The 18,637-nt window shown below is 49.0% G+C and overlaps 2 protein-coding genes across 5 annotated transcripts in view; both read right to left on the minus strand.

The window, feature by feature from the left end:
- The window catches only part of LOC132447051 (E3 ubiquitin-protein ligase rnf213-beta-like), a 72,265-nt gene that overhangs the window by 50,366 nt on the left and 3,262 nt on the right, over window positions 1–18,637 (minus strand). The window lies entirely within an intron of this gene.
- rnf213b (ring finger protein 213b) lies at window positions 1,503–16,957 on the minus strand. Its single transcript, XM_060037699.1, is given in 29 exon segments — window positions 1,503–1,613; window positions 2,035–2,180; window positions 2,730–2,909; window positions 3,364–3,464; window positions 3,973–4,093; window positions 4,470–4,657; window positions 4,974–5,180; window positions 5,287–5,462; window positions 5,629–5,762; window positions 5,864–6,052; window positions 6,203–6,338; window positions 6,459–6,615; window positions 6,978–7,042; window positions 7,275–7,388; window positions 7,558–7,670; window positions 7,782–7,877; window positions 8,162–8,298; window positions 8,389–12,135; window positions 12,246–12,398; window positions 12,500–12,684; window positions 12,786–14,040; window positions 14,141–14,293; window positions 14,589–14,732; window positions 14,827–15,044; window positions 15,137–15,296; window positions 15,393–16,024; window positions 16,149–16,298; window positions 16,395–16,559; window positions 16,681–16,957. Coding segments are annotated over 29 exon segments (9,450 nt in total). The 5' UTR covers window positions 16,805–16,957; the 3' UTR covers window positions 1,503–1,509.

Raw genomic sequence — 18,637 nt, forward strand, 5'->3', positions numbered from 1 at the left:
GGAACGATTTGGGAGCATTCCTCGCCGCGGTCAGGAGACACAGAACAGCATTTATTTGAGCCATTGATGAGAAACGGCTTCGGTGGAGCGACGAAGAGACACTAGAGAGCCGCGGGGGCCTGAGGGGTGAGGCTGCGGGGCCCGGGGGGCTGCGGGGGCCCACGGGGGGGGGGGCTGCGGGGGCCTGAGGGGTGAGGCTGCGGGGCCCGGGGGGCTGCGGGGGCCCGCGGGGGGGGGGGCTGCGGGGGCCTGAGGGGTGAGGCTGCGGGGGCCCGGGGGGGCCCACGGGGGGGGGGGGGGGGGGGGCTGCGGGGGCCCACGGGGGGGGGGGGGGCTGCGGGGGCCCACGGGGGGGGGGGGGGGGGGCTGCGGGGGGGGCCCGCGGGGGGGGGGGGGGGGCTGCGGGGGCCCACGGGGGGGGGGGGGGGGGCTGCGGGGGGGGGCCCGCGGGGGCCTGAGGGGTGAGGCTGCGGGGCCCGGGGGGCTGCGGGGGTCCGGGGGGGGGGGGCTGCGGGGGCCTGAGGGGTGAGGCTGCGGGGGGGGGGGCTGCGGGGCCCGGGGGGCTGCGGGGGCCCGGGGGGGGGGCCCTGATATGAGTCCGCCCTAGGGGAGGAGCACCCTGATATGAGTCCGCCCTAGGGGAGGAGCACCCTGATATGAGTCCGCCCTAGAGGAGCACCCTGATATGAGTCCGCCCTAGGGGAGGAGCACCCTGATATGAGTCCGCCCTAGAGGAGGAGCACCCTGATATGAGTCCGCCCTAGAGGAGGAGCACCCTGATATGAGTCCGCCCTAGGGGAGGAGCACCCTGATATGAGTCCGCCCTAGGGGAGGAGCACCCTGATATGAGTCCGCCCTAGGGGAGGAGCACCCTGATATGAGTCCGCCCTAGGGGAGGAGCACCCTGATATGAGTCCGCCCTAGAGGAGCACCCTGATATGAGTCCGCCCTAGGGGAGGAGCACCCTGATATGAGTCCGCCCTAGGGGAGGAGCACCCTGATATGAGTCCGCCCTAGGGGAGGAGCACCCTGATATGAGTCCGCCCTAGGGGAGGAGCACCCTGATATGAGTCCGCCCTAGAGGAGGAGCACCCTGATATGAGTCCGCCCTAGGGGAGGAGCACCCTGATATGAGTCCGCCCTAGGGGAGGAGCACCCTGATATGAGTCCGCCCTAGGGGAGGAGCACCCTGATACGAGTCCGCCCTAGAGGAGCACCCTGATATGAGTCCGCCCTAGAGGAGGAGCACCCTGATGTGAGTCCGCCCTAGGGGAGGAGAACCCTGATATGAGTCCGCCCTAGGGGAGGAGCACCCTGATATGAGTCCGCCCTAGAGGAGCACCCTGATATGAGTCCGCCCTAGGGGAGGAGCACCCTGATATGAGTCCGCCCTAGGGGAGGAGCACCCTGATATGAGTCCGCCCTAGGGGAGGAGCACCCTGATATGAGTCCGCCCTAGGGGAGGAGCACCCTGATATGAGTCCGCCCTAGGGGAGGAGCACCCTGATATCACCTGTACTGCAGCAGGAGCTTGGGCAGAACCGAGCGGTCCACCGGGCTGTTGTCCACACACTCCAGGAAGGGGGACAGCTGCCGGGTCTTGTACACGTCTCCTGCAGACCACCCGACACATGATGTTCACTACGACGCGTTCACGGTGAATGACGTCATGCCAATAACACTGATGATAATGATGTAATGTCCTGAAGGTCAGCACTCAACAACATGCTCTCTCGTTCTGTGAGGATCCATACCACCTTTCTCTATTTCTTAAAGAGTAAAAACAAGGATAACTTGACATTTTTTGAATCTTCACTAACTTAATCTCCTTTTAAAGGGCCCTTATTACTACTCACCGGGAGCGAGTGTGATTAGCCGTTACAAGCCGTTTGAAAATCTGCCTCTTCCTGTGTTTTAGTGACATCACAAGTGGGAGTGTCCACCTAGATATAGATTGGACGGATTGGACGGACACTCCCACTTGTGATGTCACTAAGGCACCGAGGGGGGGTGGGGGGGTGTGTGTGTGCGCACCGTGGGTGGAGATGAGCAGGGAGAACAGCAGCTCCACCACCTCCTCAGAGGGACTCTGGTCCTCAGACAGGCAGAAGCGGGACACCACCTCCAGGAAGAAGGAGGTGCAGGAGGAGCGCACCTCCGCCTGTCTCTGCAGGGCGGTCCTTCAGAGGGGCGGCAGGACGGAGCGCGGGCGGAGCAGAGACGGAGGTAGGGAAGAGGATCAGGGCCGGGTCTGAGCTCTGACTTTACTCTCAGAATTATGAGGTTAAAGTCAGAATTATGACTTAAAGTCAGAATTATGATTTTAAAGCTAGAATTATGACTTTAAAGTCAGAATTATGATTTTAAAGCTAGAATTATGACTTTAAAGTCAGAATTATGAATTCTGAGATTCTGATTATAGAATTCTGACTGAGATTAAAGTCAGATTTCCGACTTTAAAGTCAGAATTCTTAGAATAAGAAATGGCCCTAAACCTCATCCGTAATCTTCCCATATGATAAACATTAGAAAACGTACAATAGTCACAACCCCGATGCTGTTAATATTCTATTCTACCATCGGCTACACAGGATTCCATACACTCTGTAGTCGGGATTACGAAAATGACAAGTAAAGTCTATTAGCAACTTAAACCTTAAAGAAAATAAAAGTTGATACAGTTGAACAAACCAATACGGTATGCTTTTATAACATGATTCAAAACATACTTGACGTCGTCTGAGACGGTGAGCTGGGGTTGTGGGGGCAAGTCCTTCCTGCACGTGGGGCAGAAGCGTCGGTCGTTCCTGATGCACTCCTGGATGCAGGGCAGGCAGATGAGGTGCTCACAGGGCAGGAGGCACGGGTCCTCCAGCTCGGACAGGCACACAGCGCAGAGCCGTCCGTACCTGGAGCAACAGACAGGATCCGATCACGGTACAGGTGTGCTGATCTCAGACCCAGCCCTGCTTCTGGGTCACAGCAGAACTGCCTTTCAGCTCGTTGCCTGTTTCGTGCAGGAGATATTCTACCGTAGAGAAACTCATGTTCTTGAGCTTTCAGAAGGCTATATCCATAAGTGTATTCATACAGTGGCCAATCTACACATTATTCATTTGAAACCTTTACAGACCCTTTTTCTAAGAACGTCTGTGTCTGGTAGGAGGGTTTAGCTTGTCTTCCCAAAAATAAACGTTACTCCTGCTGGCCTAGTTTGTGTTCACCAATCCCACGCTTCCAGATCCCCGCCTCCAGCACCAAAATTGGTCGAAACAAACAGAAAGTAAGTGAAAGAAAGTGAAACACAGTTTGCCCAGACTCGTCTGCTATCAATGTGGTGAGCGGCGTCTGATGTCTGCTTACCTCAGGGTACGGCTGGACGACTCCTCGTTGTACGAGTTCAGGATGCTAATGAGCTTCTGCAGGACTGCCGCGTTCCAGAGGTCAGGTGACTCCTGCATCAACTGTCACCGGAGAAACCAACCAATCAGCTCGCTGCCAACACCACACAGACCACACATTTCTTCGAGTCCTATTTTGGCCAACCTAACTCTGTTCTCCTAACGCTGCTGATTCACTGTGCCTCATTGGCTTATCCTAAGCCAATCATATTGCTTCTTACATTCCATAATAATTATCTGCCTAATTCATCTTTTCGGATCAACACAAGATGAACCTTAAAATATGACTCACAAATATGACGTTTCACAGAAGATGATGCATTGAGACGGACCAATAACTGGCAATACGTGGAACAATGAATCAATAATAAAACTAATCATCAAATAGTACCAGTTTTGTTGGCGACCTATGTCAATTCGTGTATCAAATCCCACAGATGTCATGGCACACCCAGTCGTGCCTCAAGGAACCAGTGCTCCTGGGTCATCTATTTGATTTGGGTATTTTGGCGCTAAATACAAGATGAACCTTAAAATATGACTGAGGCTAACGATGTAGCAGTGGCCTTACCCGCTGGAGGAGGTTGCAGTGTTTGAGCGCTAGCTCCTTCAGGATGGCGCCGCCTTTGGCCGCCTCCAACAACACCCTCTGGATGAAGGCGGCAGTGACCTGCAGTCCACACCACGTTGACCTGGGGGGACATGGACGCTTATGGGGGACCCAGCCAACACACACCCGCCGCCCCCGCTGCGTGTGGGGCTACAGGTGCTCAAAACCAGCAGGGAAACCAGTTACGGCCCCAACCTGGAGTTTTGGTAAAGCTGTTGTTTCTCAGAATACCACATCAGAATGTACGTTTACATTTACATTTGGCAGACGCTTTTATCCAAAGCGACTTACAATAAGTAAGAATGCAGTCTTCTGTTGTCTCATTTCCCAAGTGCTTGGATCTTGAGATCATCTTGATCTTGATTTTTTCTATATTGTATTTGATATTCTTCTACGGGATGTTATGGACTGCGTTAATAATGAGGCAGAGTCTCGGTAGTGGATGGCCCTCTAGCTACCTCAGTGAGTTCAGGTGCTGCAGACAGCTGGGCCCACAGAGGGCGCTGTAGCTTTGACTGAAGGCTCTCTCGAGGCACGGCTGCAGGAGGTCCACCCGGCGCACCAACACTTTGCCCTCTCCCAGCGTGGTCACTGGCAGCAGCCTGGTTTTCTCCACACAGATTCCCAGGGCTAAGACATCCTCGATCTTAACACCGAAAAAATTGAATGTATGAATATTGATAGATGAATTGCTGAATCAAAGGCTTTCTCATTAAGGTGGAAAAGCTCTCGAAGTAATCCATGCTACAAGATGAATTAATATTTCGGTCAAATAATATTTCGGTCAAATAAAATTTGTAAGGTTCAAATAAGGTGCATATTTCCTAAGTATATTAAATAATAATTAATTTAAAATAATATATATAATTTATAATTAATTATTAACTTATTCATTATAAATCTTTTTGAAATAATTGCGATTACGGTTGGTTTGCTTTTTATAAAGTGGCGACTTTTCCCACCATTTCGGCAGGTTCCCTCTTGGCGGCCAGCAGGTGGACCTCCATGGCGAGCTGATCCTCGACCAGCAGAGTGTGGGACAGAGTGTGCAGTCTGCTGGCGTAGTGTTTGGCCCCAGCCATGGCCCAGGCTGGGGAGAGGTGAGACAAAGCCCCAGTAGAGCAGCTCTGGAGCTCAGAGACGCAGCCTGACAGCGCCTTGCTGAACATCTACAGCGGCATTGGAGAGACCGGGGTTAGTCAAGATGCGGAGGTTGGTGAAAACCGTAAGAAGAATAACATGCTTGTGTATTTCATCATATAGAATTCAAAGTACCCTCAGCTCCGCATTGGTGGTGATCTTCAAGGAGAGCAGCAGGAAGTCCTGGAGGAAGCGCTGGCTGAACTCCTCTCGCTCCTGCACGGTCAGCTTCTGGAGGTACCCGCCCAGCCGGCTGTTGTCGAAGGCGCTGACAAACTGCTGAATCCTCGACATGCTGTCGTCGGTGGTCACTGAGACATCGCCACACAGAGGGGGGCGTTGTATTTATCAAATATTTAAAGTTCACCATCTTCTACTTCTTTGCTGTAATGTAGGTTTTTATTCTAGAGTAGCAGACTAATAATAACAACCAACAAATAATGATCTCTGAATCATTCATTAACAATCTCTTCAAACCTGGAATGAATTCAGACTCGTCCCACAAGCTCTGGAGGTACGACTTGATGAGCCAGCTGAAGGGCGCCGCGCAGGGCTGCTCAACGCCGTCCAACCTGATGGAGCCCTGCACCAACACCTCCCGCTCTAACTTACTGCAGGTGACGAAAAACAAACAGAAACCCTTTGGTTGACTGCAACTCAACCGACCCCTCAACCGACAGCCGCGATGAGGAAGTACCCCCCCTCCGGTTACCTGGATGTCTGAGGAGGCGTTAGGTCGAGGATCTGCGTGTCAGAGAAAATGTCCAACCACAGTCCTGTCAAGCCCGGGCTCAGCTGACCCCCATGGAGCAGGTCCAGGTTGGCCCCCCGGTCCAACAGCTCCACCACGGTGGCCAAGACCGGGCTGACGTGGGACTGCAGACAGCGCCACAGGGTATGGCTGGCAGGTAAGGAAATAACGTTAGCATCCGATCTCGGAAAATACAACGCAGAAAACTATGATTTTGGGCTGCCTGTAAAAACATGACAAAAGAGTGTTTGCTTGAAAGGCAACATCGGGAGGTATGACCGTGAAGACGGGTGTTTTTACCGCAGAGTGCCCCCCTCCTGCAGAGCCTGCCGTTTCTTGGCTTCGGCATTCAGCCACTCTGCCGGAGAGACCTCTGTCTCCTCCTTCAGAGCCAAGGCCCGCGCCAATCTGCCTAGCAACACCTCACGGAACCGAGCTACAAACACAAGTATGATATTTGTCATGATATTGTGCTGTTTTTTTTGTAAAACCAAAAATACATCACTATGCTTGGTGCCCAAGGGAAACTCTGATGATGGAAGGAACATGGGATTACCGTGTGCGTCGTCTTGGCCGTTCCCCAGGAGGGCGAGGAGTGTGTGGATGCGTTCGCCGCTCCGGGACGCCATCCCACTGGGATCCCTCAACAGACCCAGCGCCTTCTGAACACAAGACCTCACCAGGGCCAGGCTGTGGAGCTGAGCTGCCGGCTCCTGCTCGTCCACAAGGTGACAGGACGTTAAATACACGCTGTTAACCCTCGCTGCGAGGGGCAGGGTGGGACAGTAGGTCATGCTGTGTGGGGTTTGCTGTGCTGAAATATCGTTAGCCTCATAGCATCATTTCCTAGGTCTCAACTCTCCAAACGCTGCTGATTCACTGTGCCTGATTTGCTTTATCGTAAGCCAATCAGAGTGCTTTTTAATATCCATAATCTGGCTCAGTCCAGTATTTGAGTTGGGCATTTTTTACCTTAAATACAAGATAAATCCTATGACTTAGGCAATTATGCTACAAGGCTAACGAAATGTACGTATCAAGTATGGCGAGGGGAATGCTGAGAAGCTACGACTACCTTTGGACATCTTCCGTTGTCCTCTTCTGTGTTTTTTGTTGGCTGCTCCATTTCCCTTTTTTCTTCTAGGAGATGAAAATGTTTCAAATATTTAGGTAAAAATATACAGCTGTTTTCTTGAATACGTCATTTAGATTACATGAATATATATGCAAATTCTAGAATGTTTGTATACACTCAAATAAAGGTACCAATAATAAGTAAGGTAATAATTGAGCATTGTGCATTTAACGCCAGCAGGTTGAGGGTGAAGTAAACTGGCTAATGGGAGTGGTGCTGAAGCCGCCGTGTTTGTACCAGAAGCTTGAGGGTGGAGTAGCTTGCTAATGGGAGTGGCACTGAACTCCGACAGGTTCAAGCTCATGTCCTCCATGTCCCTGAGGTCGTCAATATGCACCGAGTGCCAGATTCCTTTGAAGCAAAAAGACATTGAAGGGTAAGGATAAGGCACTACTATCACGACTAACAAGACTAAGACTGGTCCCAATGTACTGCCGCCCCACATTAAATAGGAGTGATTCTTTGTTAAATTTGTCTCTTTTAGACTGGACCGTCGGGTCATGCTTCCACCGACACTCACCTCCCTGGAAGCCGATGTAGTGAGATCCACTGGGCATCCGTGAGAGCTTGGCGATGAAAACCACCCAACAGGCATGGTGGTCCAGGGACATCAGGTAGTTCATAGTGCAGTACCTGGACAGAGGGACAGGGTTACCAGAATGCAGCCACATTTCTATGTGTGCACGTGAAAATGAAGGCATGTCGGTGATCTGATTGTGGTCCAGAGCCTGGTTTGAGTCCTACTTTGCAGAAGCTATGAGCTCATCGCTGCATTGCTCCTCAAGATCCATCTGAACGATCAGAACCAGAGCAGAGGGCTCAGGATCTTGCAGGAAGCTCCTGAAACATATAAAGCAGTGTAAGTAGCCTGATATTCTTTACAAAAGAAAAAGCAGTGACAATTTGACATTTACATTTATGGCATGTAGCAGCACTTTTATCCAAAGCGACCAAGAGTAAATTTGTCAGAAGAAAGAGAAACAATATATCGCTGTCAGTACAGTAAGGATGTTCATAGAACCAATTGCAAAGCACCAGCAATCACTATGTTAACCCATTCCCCGTATACAACAAAGATAGCCAGGATAAGAAGAGTATCAATAAGAAACGCGGGAGGGATGTACCGTATCTTGCTGGAGAATGAGGCCTCTGTGTCAAACTGGTGAAGGGAGAGCAGCAGGAGTCTGTCCCGCGGCAGGCCAAGGACATTGGCCACTGTCTTTACATCTGATGTGGTTAGCAAGCTGGAGAATGTCGTGACCTGGCACAAATAGACAGAAACGAGGCAAAGACGTTTTTTGAAAGAACATTAAAAATTGGAAAAAGAAAACTGCATCTCTTAGGTAGTTACCTCAAGGAACCTGTTGGACTCTTGTGGCTTTTTCAAATGGTTTTCCAGGAAACCCTGGAGGGAATGATGATGCTGTTGCTGGAAATAACTTTTCCGAAGTCTTTTCTTCTCAATATCTGACAAGGCTGAATGTTTAAGTCTCAGCACAGAGTCTGGGGTGGCGCAGTTCAGCAGAAGACATTTGGCCAATTCCAACACCTCTTCTTCACTGTCAACGGCAGCCTGTGAACTGATTCCAGCCTTTGTTCCTTCGCCAAGCTTTTGTGGAACAGTCATTTCTCCTGAGTTTTCATCCAGTTTCTCCATCGAGACTTTGTCTGTCTTCTTCATGGATTCACTGATATGCTGTTCTTTGTCAAGCCCTGTATCCATGGCATCATCATCTGCTGTAACTGCATCCTTGTTTGTGTTTGCTTCAGGTAGCTCTTCTCTTTGTTGTCCCACAGAATTGTCCAACAGTGTTTGTGGTCTATTTTCCAAGGCTTGCAACAAAGCACTGGCACAGGCGTCATCGTGAAAGCCCACAAATACGTCAGACAGAGTGAAATCTTCTGAGCAATTGCCCAAAAAGTTCTTCACCCATTCCCTAAGTTTCTCCAGGACCCTGCGTTGCCAATCTGTCAGATCCGTACTTCTGCCCACTCTGTGCTTTTCTAGTCGATTGATGAGGGGCACAGGGAACTGTTCATAGACCTTCTTCTGGTCTTCTACTACAATGAGCCTGAAGCTCCTGTGGACACGGCATTTGACTCTGTGTGAGCCGAGGCCAAGATCGACATACTGCTGCTGACTGAGGTAAACATAGTATTGGTTCAAGGCATCGTACAAGCTTTCATAAAGATTCTGCATGTTCAGAAGAATGACTGTGCGCCCGGTTTCCATGCATGTCTTCACTCGGTTCACATTGCGGCAAACTTGGGAGTATTCTTGGTCCTTGGGAAATCCTGAGCCGAACACAATCTCAGGGGGATCCTGGTCTCCATTTGCAAAGATATGCTGTTGAAGCATATAGAGCTCTGCATTGTTAGTGGTGAGCAAAAGGAGATACCGGTTCTCAAGACCGCTGTCACAAGCCAGATTACTTTTGATCATTTGCAGGGCACTTGGCCGGGGAACTTCAGAAAGGTTTTTAAAGACCTCATTGAAAAAGATGAGAGGGTCAAAACTGTCTGGTCGGCCGCTGAAGTTGTGCAAGATTGCCTCAACTAACTGCCGGTCGTCTGGCTATTGTTGCGAGCGATTGACAATTGAAAAAAGCATTTTCACAAGGCTGTAGTAGTCCCTCAGCCCAAAGAACTGATTGTTTGCAGTCTCCTTACAGATCTTCCGAAAGGCCTTCGCTAGAGGTGGGAAGAGGTGCTTGATTTTCAGATATACCAGGGATGAGGATGAGCATATCCCCTTGGCGGTTTCCACAAGTTCTTTCTCACTAGGATCCCATCTGGACACAAATATTCCTCTGTTCATCTTGGCTGGGTCAAGAGCCCAATTTGAGATGCCAACAAATCCAACTTTCATGTGTGGATCAGGCCTGTCATTGTCAATGCAACCATCCTCAAGGAGAGGATGAAGAGTCTTCAAGGGCATCTGAGGAGAGTCCTCTGCTAAGCCAATCTCATCCAGCACCACAACGGACACATACTCATCCATGTTTTTATCCTTCTGGAAACGTGCACAGTTCTTGAAGGTCCCGATGATACCCTCAGGACTTGAGTAAGGACTGCATTTGAAGGAGACCATGTGGACCTGTTTGAGCTTCCTGAACAGTTCAACTTGTGAGTTCTGTCCCTGCATGGCATCAGAAACAACTGTCTTAGCCAGGGACTTGGAGCTTCCTGGTTTGCCAACTAGAAACAGTGGGATCTTGAGTTGAATGCAGATCACCATGAGAAACACGTTTTCTTTCAGGGCTGCGTTCTTTGCGATTGTTTCTCTTGTCTGTATGTTTTGAAGTAAGAATTCTTGACATTCTGAAATCACTTGCTCTAATGACGCTGCAGAGCGGAGATAACCTGGAAAGTATCTGCAAATGTGGGAGAGGTAAGGTTTAGTGTGCACAAGAGATGGGTAGTAGCAAACCCCAACTGCAAGAACCAAGCAGGTCAATGCCCTGTGAGGCATTGGGAGATCCTTTAGGTTTTGGAAGTCATCGCCATGCTCGTAGAACCAGACCAAGACATTCATTGACCTTTCCACATCTCGCAGGCTCACAAAGCTGCACTCGTTTTTTTGCTCCCGCATGTATTGTTGTGAGGCTGCCAGCACATTTGAAATGATGTTCTCACAAACCACTGGCAAATCATTGCTGTCCACTTTTCTTTGGACAATCTGCTTGATGTAGGAAAGTTCAGTGGCATCACTCAACTGACCAAAATCCCACACTAGTGAAGCCATACTTGGAGGCAGAGGATGGACTCTGTACACAAGCTGCCTCAGGGGGACTTTTCCAAGACGGTCTTCTGTTTCATCTGCCTTCACTCTGTAGCCTAAACCTGCACGTTCCAAACGCTTCACCATTTCAGGTGTATGTTTTCGGTATGGATTGCAAGCAGCAATTATTTTCAGGCCACTGTCTGAGTTCAGGGGTTTTCCTTGAACGGTCTTATCACACAGGATTTCCTTGATGGCAAAAATGGCCTCTGTGGTGTTTGCCTCATCAAAGAATAAAATGGTGTCTAGTTTGTTTGTTCTGAAATTCTGCTGAGCGAGAATCTCTGCTTCCCTCACTCTTCGGTAGATCATCTCAGCTGTAGTTCCACCATGAACTTTGACGAGTTTCATGTTTTCGAGCTCTCTTCCCTCCTTCTGCAGATCGCAAAGGAAGCGGACCAGTCGGGTCTTTCCACAGCCGGTCTCGCCCATGATGATGACGGGAATCCCGCTACGAAATCTCATGTGAATAGCCAGCATTTTCCTCACATTGTCTGAGGTCAGTTCATAAGTCGGGTCTGGATCAAAATCTTTGTTCCTGTTGAATTTGGTGGCACCAACAACGCGTGATATCCGCTTGATTTTGTCCTGCCGGTCCAGCAGGTCAAAGTCTTCAGTGAGGCAGATATGTTGGCGTTCTAAACCTTCAAAAAGTTTCTTTGTCATCACATCTTCAATTAGCACCTGCTGACTGTGGATGTCGACTGCATCAAATGTGTTTCGGCTCAGACTTTTCTTCACGTGAAATCCAAGGAAAGACATTGAGAAATGGTCAGCATTAAAGAAAATGTATGGATGGGCTTCACGCTCCCAATGCTTGCGTATGGTCAACATGTCATCCTCAGGATGGATGTTTTGATGATCGTTTGAATCCATCGACGGGGAAGCGAAATCCCGTGCCATGAGAATCATGAACTTCACAATGAAATCCTTGAAGCCAAGCAGTTGGTCAGCGAGAAAATCTCGATCACAGAAAATTGAGTTCTCACAATCTTTGAGCTGCACATTAAGGAACCATGAGAAATTTTTCAACTCTGCCCAAGATGGGTCAGGCATTCCACAATAGTAAAGGAAATATCTCAGGCATTCCTGAGGATTCCCCTTAACTTCCTGGTACTTGAATGGATCCAGGTTTTGTTTGCTGTAGAAGAGCTTTAAAAACTGATAGGGTCTCTGAATCCCTTCACTGACAAACTCTTGTTTGTCCATGAGTGGGTCAAAGTCGTTCATTGTTAACCTGTCCTGGTCAACCAACAACACCTCCTTAGGAGTTCTGCACTGGATGGTTGGAAGAATGTCAAGAAGTCCAAGTTTCACCTGTGGGAAAATAAAAAAACATATAACACATCACTCCCAGTCAGATATAATGATATAAATATTGGCCACCTTATTGCCCTTTGCCGTAAAATAAGTGTTGATCAATTTACCTCCTTTGAATTCTCCTTTGAAGGTTTGCATGGTTTCAGAACCTCAATCATGAAAAGGTGAGATAAATTCCTTCTCCACACGGTTCCTTGGCTGTCGCACAAGCAGCATAAAACCAGCAACTGGAACAGGAATTCTTCCAGACCAGAGTTCACCTAATAATGTACAATGGAAATAAATATCAAATCGTTGACTATAAGTTGTCAAAAAAGGTTCAATTAATTTAATATTTAGAAAATGTCTGTTATGGACTCACTGCTGCTGTGTCAATGTGAAGCAGAACTGGATCCTGCTCTCTTGTAGATTCTAGTCGGTCTAATAGTGTCTGAACCATTGAGTCGATATCAATTAGTGGTTCAATCAATCTGATTGTGATTTTCTGTGCCGGGGCAGATTTCTGTTGAAAGCTCTGGAACAAACGGTCGACATAAAGGGATTTTCCTGGAAATTAATAGAAAATAAATGCATTTATTATACATTTTACGTTCTGTGTCCTCTGGAGTGACGACTACTAATGATCGCTGAAACATGAATATTCTTACCAACTGCAGGGCGTTGAGAGGAAACGACCCAAACAGACAGTTTCTCCGGAGAGGTCATTGACACGGGACTGTGTTTATTGGTGACGGTGAAGTGGTGGTGGATGTATTTCGTGATAGTATCGGCCGTTACAGTCACTCCTGCCTGAACTTTGTGATTACTGAAGAAGGAGGGCACATATCTGTGCTGGTGCACCAGGGGACTGACTATCACCAGCCGATAGCGGACACCGGCACTGCTTTCCAGTCTGTCAAACACCTCTCCAAGGGCCACGCTCACTTCGTAGCCTAACAATCCGGGGTTGACCAGAGAATAAATCCTCTTCTGGCTCATTTTGGAGCCCAGACCAAGAGCACGACGAAGAAAGATCTCCACCTGCTCCTCCGTGGTGGCCTCCCTGCACACCAGCACCTCGTCGGAGGAGGGCAGCGGCTGCTCGGGGCTGTGGGCGTAGAGGGACAGCGTCGTCGGGAACACCTCCGCGGCGGGACAGAGCACCAGGTTGGGTTTCCCCTCCTCGAGGGAACTCGGGATGGTCCTGGAGATGTGCTGCTGGCTCATATCAGATAGGCAGGAGAGGAAGTGTGCAAGTGTGGAGATGTCCAAGTGCTGGTGGAGATGCTGTGGCATGTTTTCCTTGAACTCTCTCCACAGATCCTCCATGCTATTGTTTTTACCATCCTCCCCTTTGCTCAAGGGTGAGCAATCCATGGCCTCAGCATCTTCCTCTATCGGGTCATCCTCATCCTCATCCTCTGAGGAAAACTGCATGAAATCCTCACCCGAACGCTTGGCGCCTTGCTCAACTGTTTGCCTCAGAGTTGTCCCTGTTGCAGTTTCAAAGGCGTTTCTGATATCAGCCAGGGTGCACTGGGGCTTTATGGGGGTCAGCAGATGCCATAGCTGTTGAGGAACCGGGGTCTGTCGGTGACACACACTGTGTATCCAGTGGCACAGGTACACCAGCTGCTCTGAAGTGAAGTGGTTCAGCATATGGAAGTCGGAGCGTTTCTCGGTGATGAACAAACACCATTCCTTATGGCAGATCTCCATGGAGCGACCAAGCTGTTGTAGGTTCTCCGTCACCTCCCCGTGGAACTCATTTAGTCGGTCGTCAAATGACAGGAATCTCACTTGGATAGATGGCTGGCACGCGTGTACGCAGTTGACCGAAGCATTCCATTCCCTGTAGAGCATGTTGCCTGACATTTGCATTTCGAGCAGAATCGAGGCCACTCTTTGAACACCTTCAAAGACCTTCATAAGAAAAGGGAGGGGGGAAATGGTATGGTTAAAATAATGTATGCCAAACACAATTCTAGAACACAATTCTGTCAAACACTAAAAGTCCTCTGACCTGTGTGAACCTTCTGACTTGGTTCTTGCCGTGTTCTCCTTTGGAGGACATGAGCATGAGTTTGTTTTGCAACTCCAGCAGCTCTTCAAGGCTGTATCTCTTCTGTGCATGGCCCTTGTCCACTCTTACAGACAGGAGGTTCTGTAGACATCTCTGAGAAGTATGACAAGCACAATGCATTTAAAACAGCTATGGAAATAGAGAGCTTTGCATCATCATCATTGATGCAAAGTTCGCTGAATTGTCATCATCACTTTTGCCATTCATTATTTACTTAGTTAAATTGCAGATGATTGTATGGAGAATTCAGATATGTGTCATTAGGCGTACCTACTTTATAGGTAGGCTGTGGACCTTAGGGATAAACACCAGGAACAATCGGCTTCAAACCCCCTCAGACCTTCAGAATAGAGTACTCTAAAGTACTATCATCACCATGACAACTCACCTTTTCTGTGTTCTCGTTGGACCATCCAATCTGATAAACTCCTGTTTCATTAATGGAGGACGCCAGGGCGAGCGAGGACTGCTCCACAGACCCATGGGTCTCCTTCAGTCCCTTCAGCCAGCTCAACAGTCGTGTGGAGTCCCTCTGCAAGGCGAACCATTGGCATTAATGTCACTCGGCTCCAGACACTCGGGTCGATTCAACATTGCCTTCTCAAAAAAAAGAAGAACATTTGTACCAATTTATCCGGTAGTTTCCCGTCTCGTTGCTGGGCGTCCCACACCAGTTCGGCCCAGGTCATGAATTCTTTAAAACCCGTGGTGGGTATGAGCTTGTAGAGCAGTGGCCCGTAGCCCATCACTGCATCATGGAAGCAGGCCACCTGGTCGATCTCTGTGTCGTTCTCTCCAGCAGATATGGACGCCAGCTCGACAAACACCTTGACTTCGCTCATGTCTGTGGTGGGAGGGTGAGACATGCACATGTAACACAGAGACTGGGGTAGTTGAATTGGAATACCGTTGAAAGCGTTCGGTCCTTGTACTCACTCTTTAGGTTCTCCTTGACCCAGGTGACCAGAGTGTGGCTCCTCAAGAACTCATCCAGACACACGGTCTGCTGCTTGGTGACGCTGGAGAGTTGTTGCTTGGCACTGATCAGTTTGGTCGAAAGTGAATCGAGGGTCCTCTGTTTGAACGAGTCTTCTTGCTGTTGTGAAGATAACAAGACATATGAAATCACAAACAAAACAAAGCCCTGAATCATTGCTAAATTAATTCTAAGCAGAGATTTAAGGGGGTTTACCAGTTGGGTAAGATTCTGGATCTCGTGGAAGTCTCCATTGAGCTCCATTTGATCTGCGATCTGCAGCACTGAACTTGCTGCGGCAGCCACCCCGAGGACCTGCCGATAGTCCTGGATCTGAGCGAGTCTCGCCTCCACCCAGTGGTCCTCAGGGGGAGGGAGGTACTTGTGGAGTTCTTCCAGCTGGAACATTACATCAGCCATCAAACTCAGCTCCTGCTTCATCAGTTTCCCGTCTCCATTGTCCCCTGCGTCCACCAGAACCCGGTCGATACGTTCAAACGTGACGGTGGCGTTGGCGATTTCAACGCCATGCTGGTAATAATCGACTAGCAGAGGTCTCCAGATCAGGTCGCAGGCCTGCGATAGGGTGACCGGAACAGACACTGAGCTGCCTGATCGGTTTGCTTCCAGTCTCGCAGCCCTGTCCCAGTATGCGAGAATCAGGTTGCTGTGGTGAAGTGGATGCATTTCTGAGGCCATCTCTAGGATCTCTGGGCTGAGTGAATACCAGAGGAGCTTCCAGTCAGACTCCACCTGGTCTCTCAAACTATTCACCAGCATCAACTCGTTCAGGCATACTGACTGGATGTCTTGTTGATGTTGCTCTTTGAGTGTGACCAACTCAAACACTAGATGAAAACAAAACTAAGTTACTGGGGACTCAACATAAGATCACAAACCCACCATATGATACAGAAGGGTGTGCAAGTAAATTGAATGGAAATGTAAGATAACAAATCAGTCATTTATTACCTGTGATGCTTTCTGTGACTTTGGCAAACATCTTTATCAACGTGTTCACATGCTGTTGTTGGTTATTGAAAAAGGTGAGCTCCTTCTCTCTCTGAGCCAGAATGCTCTCTGCATCAGCTGGAATGGACTCCGAGGTCCCACTCTTTCTATCTGCAGAGGACATCATTGGGAAGGAGTGGTTTGAGATGGGTCCCCTTACACTTGCAGGGAAATTCAGCAGCATGCTATTAGAATAAAGCAACATACAGTAGTTGTAGAGCTTCTTAAACTGGTCCTTGTGCCCCAGGGTGGTCGTCAGATCTCCCAGTGTTACATGCCCTACAATCAGGGAGTCCACCAGCGACGCCATTCTGGCCATGCAGCCTCTGACAATCTCCTCAGCCCCATCGTCCAGGGGTAGTGTCTTCCATTCTACAGCGGACCAATTGATGCACACATTGGATCCACACAATGTACGATAAACGATAAACACTGCAAACAAATGCACAATGGTAAAATTGGCAGTCACAAATACATTTCTATTTGAACATACCTTGAGACAGAATGCAGCTGATGGCAGACTGCGGATCGAGCAGCTGTAGCACAGAGTTGTGGTGAAACCTTGCAGCTGACTCCACTATAATCGAGGAAAGGATGTTGCCGGGGATATCTTTCATTTTAGAATAAAGGGTCTTTATCAGCTGCCCCTCTTTCTTTCTCTGCAGAAATGGAAGGATGAAATAGGTTGGTCAATCCTGAGCCAGAGGGAGGATCACTTACGATTTCAGACTAGTTAGAACCTGTTGACAAAGTCGTATTATAACAACTCCACCATTCCCCATGAATTTATACTTCTGGTGCATCATTGAGCAACCATTGTTAAAGTAATTGAGCTAATGCAGGATTTTCCCAGATAGTTGTCGTTACGAAACCCTATTGTTGTTCCTTCGATTGGAGAAAGATTGGAAGCTGATTGGATGACTTGTGGCAGCTGGGATAACGTCTGCACTGTTGCACACTTCACAAGCAACACCAGAGCATGTATATATGCCTGGCAGGTGCTTCGAATGGCGGTCTGACACAGCTCCTGGAAGCAGGTTTGTAAGGTACTGTGGCTGCGCCCCAAGACAAGACAACACACAAGGATCCTGTCCTCTTCCTTGGACTGCATGGACACCAAAGGACACAGAAAACAGTAGTGAATGTAGGAGCGAAAGTGTGTGTGTGTGTGTGTGTGTGTGTGTGTGTGTGTGTGTGTGTGTGTGTGTGTGTGTGTGTGTGTGTGTGTGTGTGTGTGTGTGTGTGTGTGTGTGTGTGTGTGTGTGTGTGTGTGAGCCAGAGCGTCCAAATATCTCGGCCAGTTCTACACACACTTTCACTAGTGTCTCATTCAGGCTAGCACTAAAGAACATGTTCCCCTGCCTGGATCTCCATCGTCAGCATACCTGGGTAATCCTGGTCCTCAGGTCCTTCTCCACGGTGGACCTCCACTGGACCAACACTTCCTCATCGGAGCATTCCACCTTCAGCAGGGCATCCCAAATCTAACACGAAATAATCGCCAGAATCACAGAATCATCAAATGGTAGGTATTGGGATGGTGGATATCGTAATGATCTACTCAGTAAAATAAACTATGAAAGAAGCAAGGATCCACTGAAATGCTGCCGTTATGGATGCTTTGTTTTGTGTGTGTACCTCTATCTCTTTGGGGTAGCTGAGTGCTTTGGACTCTGTGAGAAGAGGTTTGTGGAGCAGGATATCCCGCCACTCGCAAACATGCTGCTGCACGTGGAGCAGGTCTGTCCTGTATGGCCGAGTGACGGGGAGAACCTCAGCTTCAACGGTTTGGGCGTGGCCGTCCTCAACCTCCAGGGCCTGGGCGACAACAGAGTGAAACACGGCATATAACAAGAGGCAACTATTGGCCTAATTCAGGTTCCACATTCCGCACTCCGTTCCATCACCCTGCTAGCGTTTGGAACCAAGACAGAACCAAGATGGCCGAGAGGGGAATAAAGCGGTCAGCATACTTCAAATTAAGAAGATTTAATTTTTGTAGTCAAATTTGTTTGATGCTCCATGCAGTTTCAGTTTTGTCACTGAGTATTGACCTGTTGCATCTTCATGGAGAACCCGCCTTCTCTGACAAGTCACACACAATGTTCGCATTGACCTCATCTGCAGAGATTCCGGCAGGTTCCAAAAAATTGTTTTCTTAAAAACTCAACAATCATATTATCCACGTGAGGTTTGCTGACCAATTGGGGCCACAGCTCAGATATAGAAGAGCTATAACAGGTGGACATACCTGTTCTGCAGACGCTTGATGGATGATGGAGGTCAGCTTGAGCGCTAGCTGGCAGGAGAGCAGTACAGTCCGGTAGCTCGGTACCAGTTTTGCAACTTTGCATGCGTTCTTGACCAATTCAATGCTACTCAGGAAGATGCTACTCAGCTTGATGTCTCCTGAATCCATCACCCTATGGGAATCATACAATTAATAAGGA

This window comes from Gadus macrocephalus, chromosome 18, assembly GCF_031168955.1.
Source record: "Gadus macrocephalus chromosome 18, ASM3116895v1".
Classification (NCBI taxonomy): Eukaryota; Metazoa; Chordata; class Actinopteri; order Gadiformes; family Gadidae; genus Gadus; species Gadus macrocephalus.